Source organism: Pocillopora verrucosa, chromosome 1 (assembly GCF_036669915.1).
Source record: "Pocillopora verrucosa isolate sample1 chromosome 1, ASM3666991v2, whole genome shotgun sequence".
NCBI lineage: Eukaryota > Metazoa > Cnidaria > Anthozoa > Scleractinia > Pocilloporidae > Pocillopora > Pocillopora verrucosa.
Window position 1 is genome coordinate 19,562,533 of NC_089312.1, and position 14,107 is coordinate 19,576,639.

Below are 14,107 nucleotides of genomic sequence, written 5' to 3' on the forward strand. Positions count from 1 at the left end.
CAAATCTTAGAACTGATTTCAAGCATCATCAAGTTGACATAGACCTTACATTCACTGCCGTTTGCGCTTCCTCCCTGAGAAGAACGTGGGAACTTATTCCATCATCTCTCCTATTAGGAAAGGAAATCATTCTGCTTGTGTGAGTTTTCCCATGTGGTAATTACAACCGGCCGGCAAAAAGCACCCTAGCCTAATTGATTATGGTAAAAATATAAAATATAATTAAAATATAAATGAGCTTCCTCTATTATCATCGACTCCTTCGCTCTAGATTGTTTTTATTGTTGTCCAGAACCCTTTTTTGTTTGTCTGCATACGAACTGAGAATTACAATTTGCTAAAACTATAGAATACACCAGTTAACGATATCGCCGAGGTTTTCGTCTTTTCAGCTATCCAAAAGACGAGCTACGGTGGTTTAATACAATAAGTAAAATCGGATAAGGTTTCTCTTCACAAGGGCATTACTCTATGCACCAACATTATTAGGCAATCTTTCTGTTTACAATTTCACATTTATTATCACTTACTCTGAGAGTTATCAAGGTCTCGTATGAGATTCATTCAGTACGAAGCTGTTCACAGGCTTTTTTCGACGTTCCCTGGCAAGGCGATATCAAAATAGTATTGAATGACATGTCTTGCGTATTACTGTAAGCTTGTGAACGTAAAATGATGATGCAGCTGGCGTACGTTAGATAAGCTATGCGAGAATTGACCGAACAATGAACTTCTTTAAATGAACTTTCATGAATTTTGAAAATTGATCAACACAGAAATTAATTTTTACATCCTTTTATTTATATTGTGGCTGAAATTTTTTAAACCAGTCGAATTTTTATTTTCTTTGGCCTGTTCACTATCATAATCTGAAACAATAATCTCCCATAAAAATTGATTTTTTCTCTTTCTTTGGATTATGATTGTTATAATGAATGCAGGTCAAGAGACATTCAAATGTTTTAAAAAAATTCAAATCAATAAAAAACTATGAAGCCCAACATTAAGTTTCATTTGGGAACTTATTTAAAGAAAGGGATTTTCTCTCTTTCTTTCTCTAAGGCTATGAATGGAAAAACGAATATATTACCTCCAGCTCAACCAGCTGTTAATTGACTTTTTCAACCAAAAACACCTCGACAGCAGTTTCAAGAAAACCTCAACTGATATTTCTGAACAGTGGTTAAAAGCGATATGAACACAACTTTTTTCGTTCTCGTCTCTGTCAAGTCATATTCACGTTCTTAGTAATTACACTTGTCAGGACAGAATTGTCAATTATTTATATAAGTATGGAAGACTTGTCAATCCCTCATGTGAGGATAAACTGGCAGGTGTAAGAATTTCACAATTGAACTTATTCCTCTTCATTGTCATCATCGATCTGTGTGTTGTTTCATTGTCAATTTTTTTAAGGTATTGTTTTAATTCAAAGGTGTCAAGTTGTCCTCATTTCACATCCTGTCCTTGACAAGCCTTCACTATCAACATTTTATTTCAGTTGGTTCTAGGCAAGAGGAACTTTAAATGTTGTCATATTTTCCCATCTGTACTGCGAGGGAAATATTGCCGCGGGACAACACACATCAAGGAGAATCCTTCAACAAGTAAACATGGTACTTTTATTTTAAGTAGCCCTCAGGGTCCTTTTCTTTTAGAAGCGCTTTGTTTAATTTTCAAATTTATTCAAAGCTGAGAAAAAAAATGTGCGTAACCAAAAAATCATAGCTGCATCGTCACCACGAACGACTAAAGAAAGAGAAAGTTCTCTTAGTTCTCTCGTTGATAAAGAAAGAAAAAGCCGAATGAATAACTTTACTCTTATTTCAGTCTGGTTCCTTCGACATAATGTCATTAGCAGGTAAAACTGGTTAGAGAATCACTGCCATCATGATCTGGAGAAAGTTCTTCTTTTGAGAAATTTTAAAGGAAAATAAGGTTTTTCTAAACTGCGCCAGGGCTTTCATGTGCAACTTTGATGTCAAGCAGATTTCATTGCTGATAAACAGTCAGTTATAGTTCAGTTAAGTAGCACATGTTTTGAGTGCCATTTTCTTGCCTTTTTGGAGTGCAGTTAGGCTCCGCATTGTTCACCTCATCCCGGGTTTTTCTAGAGGCACACATGGGACAGGCACGATGGAACTTCAATTCCTCCATAGCCGCCATGACGGAATTGATTACGCTTGAAACAACACATAAGCCAATCATTGCATAAATAATCATGAGCATATGGAAAAAACCTTTTCTGGTGCGTTGTTCCGAGTGGATCTTTCGTTTCTCTGGAACGTAATCACCAAAACCGATTGTAGTCAGCGTAACGAACCAGAAATACACACTTTCAACAAAAGTCCAACCTTGTGTACTCATAACTAACCGGCCGTTTGCCACAATAAATATCACCATCAGGAAAAAGAGGATCACAGCGCTCTTTGTTTCTACTTTTTCCGGATGCGCTCTTTTGAAAAGTTTGCTTTCAAACTTTGTTACAAGCGCGTTGACAAGTTTGGCCATTAAATCGCCAACAGACTTCAACGCGAGTAATGTAATGGGAATCCCAAGAAGACAAATAAAAATGCACAATATCTGACCAGCAGGTGTTTGAGGAGTGACGTATCCATAGCCTGCAAATAACAAAATGCAAAGTTATTGTCTGCACTGTACCTTATCTGATGAAATTAAGCAATCATGGGTTAAAAATCATGAGCTTCAGTAATCAGTTCGCCACTTGCTACTGATTTAACTTGTTCTTTATCATCGGGGTAATTATCCTATACAAAACATAGGGGTGATTGATATAATTTTTTTAATTTTCCAATTCCCTGACACGGCACCTGTTTGATTCGTAGCCGTAATCTTTCGAGCTACTTCTCCTAGGTATTTTTGTCATGAATAATTTGGCCAATAGTACTAAGATTGTAAGAAATTTTTTCAGGGTGCACAACTCGTCACCGAGTCAATAATATATTCTAACTGGAGAAGTGATTCCATTTCTTCATCCTGTGCATCAATTATCATCCATGCAGACACAAACCCTTCGATTGACAAAGTTACTTTAGCTCATGATGGTCTGATTCTTTTTACGAATGAAATCGCCATTTTTCCTTGTTCTTACACAAGTTTGCTGAGTCTCATTTCGAGAAGATATTCCTTACCTACGGTAGTGAAAGCTTGTAAGACGAATTCCAAGGAAACAAAATACGTCCACCGTGGTTTAGGTTGGCTCAGAGCTTCATGCGCAATGCTGGAAAAATTATTAAATTCCTTGATGGTCATATTGAATTTAGATGCCATGGAAATGTACAGGGACTTTAACAAGTGGTCTTTTTCTTTTTTGTCATCTTTTTCCGTATATTCCACAAAAGAAAACAACCAAGCACTCAAAGAGGCCCATAATATGAATCCAAAGGTGCGAAGAAGCACAGTCTTCCACAGGTAATCCATAGCGGACACTTTATTTCAAACATACACCTGCATCAAAAGGAAAAGGAACTATTTTCAAAACATTTGAAAGTTTTTTTCTTGAAAAAATGTTCCATATAAGATGACACCGATACCTAAGAATAAATGAATAAATATGGTATTCATCAGCCGTATTGAGAAAAACTGTGCCCGATACCGCCCAAGGCCGAAGGCTTTTTCCTAAAACATAACGAAATGCTTGCCAAAAGAACCCGAATGATTAAGGGCTGTAAAGATCCTCCAGAAAGATGAGAGGATTAATGAGTTTTTTTTATCGGCCTGAAGTCGTGTTTGAGTTCTTTGCTTAAAAATACTGCCCAGCCCGCAAAATAACATATATTAATGAAAAATGGCAACGAAACTAGGGATGTACTCGGCGACTCACGAAAGCGTTACCGTGCCCGCAAGCAGAGATAAAGTTTAAGCAAATATTTAGTCCCTACAAAGGGTGAGCCTTTGCAACCAGGCCAGATGGACAGAAAAATACTTTATATCTGACATACTGTTGACAGAATGTTTGACACTCGATAGTACTTTAAAATTATAATGGAAACGTCAGTTTTTAATGGAAAGGATGCTACTGATAGCTTAGAATAACAGGAGTCAGTTCAAAACAGACAACGGATTTAGCCTTAAAGATGATGAATTTTTGACCCAAAAGGCACTGATAAACTTCTTAGAGGAGTTAGTGTTCGACATATACGAAACCATTGATACCATAGGATGAATTTGGTCGGTCAAAAATGCGTAGATTTTCATGAAACAAATAGGTGCATTTAGAAACCCACACCAGCCTAGATCCACTAGTTCATCCACCAGCATCTTATGAACCAAGCAATAATTTCACCAAATACACAAAAATTACTACCGTTTTGGCGCAAATGGAGTTCCACTAAGCCTGCTTGGTGCTGTTAAAATCTTAGGAGCTGAACGGATCGGAAACTTTCGAAGATAAGACAGGAAGTTGGAAAGGGCTCTCATCATACATCTTCTTTTTGGTAATCTTCTAACAATCGTTATATAATTCAAGTTCACTTTCGAAGCTGATCTATGCCGGAACAGTAGAGATAAATCAACGACACTGAGAGTAGTCAGCTTAAAAAAAGACATAATTTGACGTCTTAATGGCTTTACTACTTGTCTTAAAAAGCTGTAAAGTTTATAACTGTTTGTCCATAATTCTGTCTGTTAAAGGTTTCTTGGAGGTGACGACGGCACTCAATTAAAATGGGAGCGGATATTTTTATGGCGAACGCCAATAAATCTCATTATGGAAAAGTAGTATGGAAATTAACTGCCCCGCAGTGAAATCAAACAAGGATTGTATGATATTTTATGAACCTTAGTTTGTTGTGTTTGCCTGGTTAAAACAAAAATTAATTCATTATGGCAGGTGATCCACTTTTATGATCACCTTATTGTGTTTCTCTAACTGTCTAGCTTTAAAATCTATCACTTAACTTTTTCTCCTTGTTTTTATCTCCCCTGTATTCGAAGCAAATGAAACTTACTAACTATGTTGCCGCATGAATATGTTGGAATCGAGGGTACCTTTTACACACATCATCTTCTTAGATACACCGTGAACGTGTTGTTAAAATGACCCCAAATTCAACGTTATTCTCGTTTAATCGATGAATACTAACCAGATATGCTGAAACACTGGCTCCTAAATATTCCGTCGGCGATGCATGGTCTTGTCACAGCGACTCAAAGAAATGTAGTCCTATCAAACGTCAAAACATCTTTTCACTGAGCAATTTACTTCAATAAATGTTTACCTCCATTTGATCTTAATGAGTCAGTGTCTCTGCGTTTCAAATTGAAAGATCTGGAATTTTGTTTTCCCGTTCAATATGTATTTGCTCTAAGGCTACTGATTGCCATGGCACTCTTTAAGCTTGGAAAACATTTCTGGTGTCATCTAATTCTTAGATTTATAATTGAAGGCCTCTCGTTAGTGTTGGGCGCCAATCCGCTGCTTTTCAATAAAATAACCTTAATTCGTATTGTGTTAGAAACAACTATCCTATTTTTATTTCTTTTTCTTCTTTTTGAATATATCTATTATTCATCTTCGGATAACCTTTAACAACGGCTGCAAACACAACGAATGTATTAATTTAATGCATTGGCAATTGAACCATTATGTTCACGTCCCTTAGAAGCGCTCTTACGATCTGAATTAGATTGGCAACTAATGGAGGTGTATAAAAAGATTAAATATTGTTGCTTAGACCTAAAACATATTATTTGACATGATTAATGCATAAAATGGAATTTTTTGACACGGCCAAATTATTTGCATTGGTGTTATTCTTTATTACTTGCTTAAAGGTACAAAGCCCAGTAAAAATTTCATTTCTGGCCAAGTTGCACAAGTATAAAAGTACACTCAGATATTGAAAAGCGAATATAATTTCCAAGTATGGGAATACTTAAGGATTAAAAATGTCGAGAGATTATACACTCGATTGCAACAACGTTGATACCTAAAGAGTTTGATCCCTGAACAATCTGACCCAACAGCCTTATGGGAAATGCTCGCATAGTTTCATAATCAATGTGCTTTACCTATCCATTTTTCATGGACAATCTTTTTTTATGGTAATTCTTTTCTTTCAAGAAAGTGTGGGTAGCTTCTATTATTTACGACGCGCAACTTATTGTGGTTATCATTTACATGTGTACCCAGAAGGCCGTTGGGCCTCATCATTCATAACCAATGTTTTCTAGATGTAAACGTTTTTCAATCGAATGTACATGCCAGCACTGGCTAATAAATCGTTGATAACAAAAGCAATGGGCCATAGACAACGTTATAAATCATGAATATGCAGACTATGTATGGTAACGTTTCAAGTTAAATCATTGGAGCCTTTCGGGGAGTCCGTCTTCGTTTATCATTTACATTAGTTATTTTTTGTTTTCTTGCTCGTATGAATGTAAATTTTTTTAAAGTGCAGCTGTTTAAGCTCTCTGATTTCTTTAAGTGTCGGTAACGCCTTTCCTTAACGTCCCTCTTATATGTTGGGCTAAAATGAGTGCAATTAAATTTTAAAATGAAAGGATGGATACAAAGTTTATCCAGTGTTTTTTTCCTTTTCTTTTAACTTTAAATTTAATTTTATGCCAATGAATTACATCGACGTTTCAAGCTACTACTTTCCCATATGGATGGCGCTGCTGGATAAAATTTATCTGAGTACGGAGGGTAGTGGCACGGCTAGTATCAATTTAAATTTGGTAAACTTAATTTTCGAAATTAAACCATTCTTGTAAAACGCAATTCGGTCATGAATTAGTACCGAAGGAAGTTTTGTGAGAGATTTCTTGATATTTTTTTTCATTGTTCGAGTTTTACAATTGGTAAGAAAGGTTTAATTTTGATTGGAATTCACAGAGAAACACCACACACCATACACACTTCAATCACACATCGATAAAAACAGTTACGTCATCGTTAGTGAGCTCGAAGCCGATAAAGATTCCGGTATCCGAAAAAGAGCCGCTAGTGCGGGGTCGATCTACAATTAAATTAAAGAACATAGAGACTCCTATCAGTTTTCTGTGTTCTCAAGATTCTCCAAACCCAGATTTTCTATTCTTTTAGAAGTCATGTTCTCGTCATCAGGTTCTTTTACTGTGTCAACGCGCCCCTGTATCCTTCTAGATATACGTGCAGAACACTTAAACCACCAATTTCGTTCATCCAAGGCCGCCATGATGGAGTTAAATACACTGGAAACAATGCATAGTCCTCCCAAAAGAAGAACCAGTTCAAAAAGGCCTATAAAAATTGCGAAGCTGTTTTCTCTCGAGATATTGGTCGGATTGAGCTTCCCTGGAATGTAGTCACCAAAACCCATTGTTGTTACGGTTACAAACCAAAAATAAAGTGCCTCTACGAATGTCCAATCCTCTAGATGTATCAATACGAGAGCATTCATCACAATATCTAACACCATAAATAAAAACAAGATCATTGCACTTTTTTTTTCTACATTCATCGGTTCCTCTCTTTTAAGGATTTTACTCTCGAACTTCTTCACAAGTGTGTTGACCAGTTTGGCAATGACCGCACCAACCGAGTTTAGCAAAAGAAGAGTAATTGGAATACCAAGTAGACAAAGGAAGATACATAGCATTTGGCCTTCAGGTGTCTTGGGAGTTATATTTCCATAGCCTGTGAAACAGAGACCAGAAACGGAATCAACATGGAAACTTGGTGGGATGGTCGAACGTTTCCGCTTTTACAAGCCTCAACAATTTCGATCATAACTTTCCGCGATATGGTGCACCACGAGAAATTTCAGAGTCAAACAAAATACAAAGCAATGGCATTTAAGAAATACAAAAGGCGAACCTTGGTTGATTGTTTTAAAGCATGAATACTTATGATGCAGTTACGTTATTGGATCTTCTGACTTACTTCTGACTCCCTTTGGAAGGTATTCCACTCAATAAAGATGCTGAAATTCAGTTTGTTCGGACTTTGTTCGAAAAAAAAGCCATCACAGTATTCTTTTTCTCGATTCTTTGTTATTTACACTTATTTTAGGAAGAGTTCTGAGAATTGAAGAAAGTTACCCGAACTAAAGGAAAGCATTTATTGCAAATGAAAGGTGACCACCGAGTAGTTCGGAGAGAGAAAACTCCGTGAGTGACTAACTCGAGGGTGTAATTGGGGTAATGGCTTTGACGGCTAACGGTTAAAATTTGGCCAGTTTACGGCTAACGGTTAATGTCTTTCCATTGCGGTCACCGGAATTTGTTTTAACGTCTGCGAGGAAAGTTCGCGAGAATGGATAGGATTCCTCCTTTTTCTCCTTCGTTGCGTATCTCGATTCTTTCCAATCTCTCTTGCGATTCTTAGGATCAATAACTGACGACTGGAAACTAAGAAGACTCATTTATAGCGGAGCTCGCAGAGCTTAGCCCCATATTTATACAAAATAGTAATAACCCATCAAGCCGAAAAAATTTGGATATCCTACGACCGTACGACCGACCGTACAAGGTGCTACTTTTAGCATGCGCGGCCAACTGTACCACGGGCACTATCTTATAATCAGTCCTCTACACGGACACGGAGAAGTTGCGAATGAAAACCATTAATATTACCACGCACTTTATCCATAATAGGAGCTTTAGTTTTGTTGAAGAGACGTGCGGGAAAAAAAAATGTGAGCTCCGCTTTTAGGTTTGCCTAAATCTATATATTACATAACTTTATGTCATTGTAATTTTTCGTGTTCTTAAAAACTAATAATATCGTATTTTACCGTACCTATGGTGGTCACAGCTTGAATCACGAACGTAACTGCAACATGGTAGGTCCACTGAGGTTTAGGCTCGCTTAATGCTTCATATGCAACTGTAGAAATCTTATTGAACTCCTCGAGGCTCATGTTGTATTTTGATGCCAGAGATTCGAACAGCGAGAGTAACAAGTGATATTTTTCTTCTTCATGATCTTTTTCCGTGTGTTCTACTTTCACAAACAACCATGCACTAAATAAAGTCCATAACAAGAGGCCGAGCGTTCGAAGAAACGCAGTTTTTAACGGCGTGCTCATCGTCAATTCTTTATCTCTATATGAATACCTTTTCCTGTAAGAATAAAGAAAAAGAGTGTACCATGCAATGTTTTGGTACCATGTTGATGCCGATGAAACTCAGCTGTCATCTCACGACTTCAGAATAATATGTCGTAGGAGGGAAACTGGATACCTTGGAGTCTTCGAAGACAGTTTGATTCAAGGAGTCAAAATTGATCGTGCTGGCACCTGCTGATTCACATCGTTATTATCAGGATAATACCACCTAAATTACGAATTTCGAAATAGTTAATCGAACATGACTTGCTATATAAGGTTCAGTGGTTGCAAGTTTGTATTAAACCTAACAATGCTTACTACGGAAATTTTGTCAATGCTTGTCGCATCTAGAGGTTGAAATACAAAACAAAAGAAGAAAAACAAACAAAGAACACGGGCCGCTCTGTCAAATTTTAAATGAAGCAAGCGGCGTTTTCTAAAAAATTTGAATATCTATGGATTAGCTCTTTTTAATTCAAACTAATTTTGAGAAATTTATATTTGCAATAGACCGTATATCGTAGTTTAGCCTGTGTTAAGCTTTTGAGTTTCATTTATCGTTCCGTTTTCATTTCTTCGGCAATTTGAAACATTTTTCCCAGAATGTAGACGATGAAGACAGCAGTGTAACGTTTTACGGGCTTTGAGCTCAGTAATAAATTGAAAAAAAAATTCAATGATTCAGCCAAATTTTTATGATTTTACCTTCTCCTCGCATTTGCTTTACATCTACAATCAGTTTTTCCTCGAAAAGAGATGCTAAGGAAGCAATTCCATCATTCTGCACGATTACGTGGTATTCATTCGCTCCTCACCATTTAAAGATTTATCCAACAAACTTCAATACTCAAAGGAACAAAACGCATATGTTTATTTAGCTGAGAACGTCATAGTCGAGTATTACTAATGCAAGTTTTCCTCGATGAAATTGGAGGCCTTGACAGATTGTCACCCCAAAACACCACTATGAAAAGACTACTGAAATAATCTTGTGCAAGGCTACACTTCACTCTGTGGGAAAACACTTGAAAAGAGATCTTATATGCTAATAGGGCGGCAATTTCATCTAAATGACTTTGTTTACTTCAAAGACTTATGATAATATATTGAGGAGATTTTTAGAAAAAATAGTCGCAATCAAGACGTTTTTACATCTCTCTTTCTGTAAGCTTTTTTCAACATAAAACTGTTGTTTTGGAAATGATAATGATGCTTTTAGGGAAAGGTGTTTAGAATTCACAAATAATTTTTCTTTGTTATGAATAAATTTCATTTGTAGGTCGATGTCTGTAGTCCATCTCGCTTCAAAGTGTACCGTTGGCATTTAAGCAGCCGGAGAGAATCTACGACGAAATGGACTTGAAATGACGCCTGAGGTTTCAATTTCCTTTAACGTTAAGTCGGCGGATTTTAAACACTGCGAGAGAGTGCGTCTGTTTTGTTTTTTAACTTTGACACTTTGTGTCTGGTCAGTTCTATTTAGAATTTAATTTAATTAATGAACGTACAAAAAATAGCACACTTTGCTTGCAAGGTCAACTGCATAAATGGCAATTTCTATTTCACTCAGGTTGGTCGGGGTCGATTGTAGAGGTGACATTACTGTCACCTTCCTGACTCGTTTTGATGCCAAAGAGACCTCGTAATGTATTTGCATAATTGAAAATCAACTGCTGGTAAATGTCGAAGTGACTTCAACCCAGCTTTGCATCTGTCGATGGTGATTTGCTGTCATCAGCTGAGATGAATAGCAGTGCTGATGCCTCTTTCTATCCAGTGAAAAACTCGTTAAAATTAGTTTGTTCTTATGATGTGTATCAATTTGATTTACGACTACTGACTTCTAGGGGAGTTAGCTGGTTAGTCAGTTGACCTATGAGCGAGTTAGCATATGTGTTAGTACACTGCAGGCCAGTTATGCGAGCAAGTTGACCCATATGAGATTTCGACCATGAGCAACTTTACTTCTGGGTGAGTCAACCCATTACACTAGTGATTCGAGTTGTGGGCGGGTTGACCTGTTGGTGAATCGAGGTGTAGGCGAGTTGACCTGTTGCGAATTAGTTTGTGAGTAAGTGAACTCTTGCACTGGTGAAAAATAGTTCCTTCAGTTCATTTACTCAGCCACTGATGTCATGTTATCTTTGTGAAATCCATAGTTATTCATGCTCAAGTAAGTCGCGTTGGCTTCGCCTTCCGTTGGAGTGTAATCGTCAATGTTCCCTTGATGCTGCGTTTTTCGAGGGATACATCCGGGACACGGAGGTCGACACTTATATTCTTCGAGGGCCATCATAATGGAATTAAGAACACTCGAGACGACGCACAAGCCCAAAATTAAATAAAATGTGAGAAACAGGCCTTCGAAAATAGCAAAAGTGGTTCTTTCTCCGTCGCTTGGTTTATTGTCGTTGTCTTCGTGTGTAAAGTTATTTGGAGTTAATTGCCTGATCCTTTGTGGAATTTCTGGCACGTAGTCACCAAATCCGATTGTAGAAAATGTTATGAACCAGAAATACGCACTCGTGACAAAAGACCAATTTAAAAAATATACTAGCAACAGGCTGCTTAACACTATCAACAATAACATCATCATAAACAGAATTAGAGCACTTTTTGCTTGCAACTTTTTGGGCTCAGGCCTCTTTAAGATTTTCCTCTCAAACTTTGTAACAAATGTGGCCACACCTTTGGCGATGAGTTCACCGACGGACTTAAATGCGAGCAAAGTGATGGGAATCCCCAGTAACGAGACGAAAATGCAAAGCAATTGACCTGTCTGCGTCTGGGGAGTGATGTATCCATAGCCTATATGAAACGGAAAAAAAGGAACAAATAGATCGGTGAAAAGATATTAAACGAATGGTTTGTGCGCTTGACTTCAGACCATATGTCAGTGATTATTGTGTTATTCTATAGTAACTCGTTCCTCAAGAGTATAAAACAGGAGAACTTGACTAATTACTAAGGGTACTGAAAGTTGTCTGCGATGGATTAACATCTCACCCATAAGTAGAAGCAGCACTCTCAGCGCCTTTAAAGCAGTTGTCAACTGAAATTTTGCTTCATTGTGCTCTGTGATTGGTCTAGAAAACTCGCATCAACCACTTAGTCAGTCAGTTGCAAAAATAAACCCAATCGCGACTTGGTCACATGCGTTTCCCCGCGCTTCATGCAATTTGCTTGTTATAGCTTCGAGTTATCATCGTTATTTTTCCTTTTTTCTGATAAGCTGTCTAGTTTCACACCCAATTGAAGTTCGCTTTGTGCCATGAGAAAATTAGGGCTAGGCTCACCCGACAGAGTGGAGTAGTGGGCCAGTAGGCGTGTGAGACTCAATTTACTTCGGGAAAAAATTGTAGGAAAACTTCATGTACCACCTTATAGAGGCGAACTTGCGGGATACATTCTACAACTTATTGTATACTTCGGCTTACCAATGGTGGTCAAAGACTGAAAAACAAAAGCCATTGCATTGGAGTATGTCCATTGTATCTTGGGCTGGCTCAAAGCCTCGTATGCGGAATTGGAGATGTTATTAAACTCCTCTATGCTCATGTTGTATTTAGACGCGAGAAACTCGTACAGAGAGAGCAACAACTGATATTTTTCTTCTTTTTCGTCTGCTTCCTTGTATTCGACCACAACAAACAACCAAGCACTGAGTGAGACCCAAAGTAAGAAGCCAAGAGTTCGAAGAAGCACTGCTTTTACCAGGAGGTTCATTGTAAGTCTTAACAACTGCAATAGCTGAAATGAAGAAGCATAAGTTTTGAGTACCATACAATATTTGATGAGCTGGAGTAAGTCCAGCCAAAATATTCAATTTAATTAAATGAGATTGAGTAATTAACCAGGTGTAAATTTGCAAAGTTTTACACCATTGTGACCCATTGTGGGTTTAGTGACTGTTTACGTTTTATTAAGGTTCAGTTGCCGTTGCACATCCTTGTTTGAGTTACTTTTGACTTCTAAGTTTTTATTGCGGCTGAAAAATTACGACAGTTTTTTCATGGCATTTATAATTTTCCAGAGTGTTAATTACCTGTACTATGACTGACGTCCACTTCCAGACGCTCCTCGTTAAATCAACATTTTGGCGCACGCCAATGGAACCTGTCTCTTTCATTTTTTCCTTTTTTTCAAATATACTCAAATCGTTTTTAAGGGGATAAAATTTATACACCTTACATTTTTCCATTCAATTCAGAATGTGCCAAAATTATAGAGGCTTTAGATTAGGCTTTCACTTGTTTTCATTTGTGTCCTCGATCAAAACTTTCAATTAAATGATATTTGAGTGAAATCCGGAGAGCTTGGGAGCTGCAGGCAGGGAATAAGCTGAGTATTAATAGCTACATGTGCGTAAATCCATCGGAAGAGCTTTCTCATGGCTGTAATTTATTGAATACAGTTCACCGTTACCAGTGTTTGCATGGGATCGATTCGCAATGCAGGGGATATGTAGATTTATTGCCTTTGTAACTTAGTAGAATTAGAACGGATCGGATCAATAGGGAATTCCAAAATTATACTTATGTAGAATTGTTTCATGCATAAAAAGTTTTCTTAAGCTGCTTTCACCTAAACACCATGGCTGGAGAGATACCGGCAGTTATCGGTCGAAGCTTCCCAAATTGGTTGAAGTTCCTTCTGAAGCTCACTTTCATAAACAAAGCTACTGAATGTCACTTGCATTCATAATTTATCGACACTGATGGCTTTTTTAATCCAGAGCAGAATTCTGCGTTAGTTTTGAGTTTCAAAATCGAGTTATCTTGAAAATTTTGGGAAACAAAGTTGATAAGATACACTGCGTCTGAGAGATGCATAACGATCTTTGTCATATTTCAACCAGTGTGAACGCATTTCCACCCGATGAAGCTAGAAAGTTTATACTTCTTTCTTGACACTCACCTTTCCACAATTAAAAAACGTCGGAGTTTGTGCCCAAGTTAAACGCTTATAAGTCCCGTAGCTGACTGATAAGATAGTGGCCTGCCATTAACAACGATAATAAAGGTTCATATAAGTTATGAGGTTGCCAT

The 14,107-nt window shown here is 37.5% G+C and overlaps 3 protein-coding genes across 6 annotated transcripts; all 3 read right to left on the bottom strand.

The window, feature by feature from the left end:
• Positions 1-822: 822 nt before the first annotated feature.
• Positions 823-5,421, bottom strand: LOC131788839 (potassium channel subfamily K member 15-like). Of its 4 annotated transcripts, none has more exons than XM_059105932.2 (4): positions 5,106-5,421; positions 4,328-4,502; positions 3,153-3,468; positions 823-2,621 (listed from the first exon to the last, which is right to left on the bottom strand). In XM_059105932.2, exons 3-4 carry the CDS (start codon positions 3,439-3,441, stop codon positions 2,014-2,016), a joined length of 897 nt encoding a protein of 298 aa, XP_058961915.2. In that variant the 5' UTR covers positions 3,442-3,468; positions 4,328-4,502; positions 5,106-5,421; the 3' UTR covers positions 823-2,013. The 4 variants fall into 4 exon arrangements, with proteins under 4 accessions (XP_058961915.2, XP_058961913.2, XP_058961916.2 ...); XM_059105930.2 differs by having other exon boundaries at positions 4,328-4,507; XM_059105933.2 differs by having other exon boundaries at positions 4,328-4,554.
• Positions 5,422-6,666: 1,245 nt separating this feature from the next.
• On the bottom strand, positions 6,667-9,898 carry LOC131788867 (potassium channel subfamily K member 9-like). Its single transcript, XM_066168778.1, has 3 exons — positions 9,765-9,898; positions 8,750-9,072; positions 6,667-7,645 (listed from the first exon to the last, which is right to left on the bottom strand). The coding sequence occupies exons 2-3, from the start codon at positions 9,036-9,038 to the stop codon at positions 7,020-7,022; spliced, it is 915 nt and encodes a 304-aa protein (XP_066024875.1). The 5' UTR covers positions 9,039-9,072; positions 9,765-9,898; the 3' UTR covers positions 6,667-7,019.
• Positions 9,899-11,175: 1,277 nt separating this feature from the next.
• LOC131788877 (two pore potassium channel protein sup-9-like) lies at positions 11,176-14,035 on the bottom strand. The gene is made up of 3 exons (XM_059105974.2): positions 13,977-14,035; positions 12,497-12,809; positions 11,176-11,867 (listed from the first exon to the last, which is right to left on the bottom strand). The coding sequence occupies exons 2-3, from the start codon at positions 12,783-12,785 to the stop codon at positions 11,176-11,178; spliced, it is 981 nt and encodes a 326-aa protein (XP_058961957.2). The 5' UTR covers positions 12,786-12,809; positions 13,977-14,035.
• Between the last annotated feature and the right edge of the window lie 72 nt (positions 14,036-14,107).

What these genes read in the sequence shown, in the direction of transcription:
- LOC131788839 (XM_059105931.2), bottom strand. Translation starts at nt 3,441, where the DNA reads ATGGATTACCTGTGGAAGACTGTGCTTCTTCGCACCTTTGGATTCATA. An exon ending in ACAAGCTTTCACTACCGTAG is followed by an intron (nt 2,622 to 3,152) that starts GTAAGGAATATC and finishes TGTTATTTGCAG; the next exon opens with GCTATGGATACGTCACTCCT.
- LOC131788867 (XM_066168778.1), bottom strand. Translation starts at nt 9,038, where the DNA reads ATGAGCACGCCGTTAAAAACTGCGTTTCTTCGAACGCTCGGCCTCTTG. An exon ending in TCAAGCTGTGACCACCATAG is followed by an intron (nt 7,646 to 8,749) that starts GTACGGTAAAAT and finishes TCTGTTTCACAG; the next exon opens with GCTATGGAAATATAACTCCC.
- LOC131788877 (XM_059105974.2), bottom strand. Translation starts at nt 12,785, where the DNA reads ATGAACCTCCTGGTAAAAGCAGTGCTTCTTCGAACTCTTGGCTTCTTA. An exon ending in TCAGTCTTTGACCACCATTG is followed by an intron (nt 11,868 to 12,496) that starts GTAAGCCGAAGT and finishes CGTTTCATATAG; the next exon opens with GCTATGGATACATCACTCCC.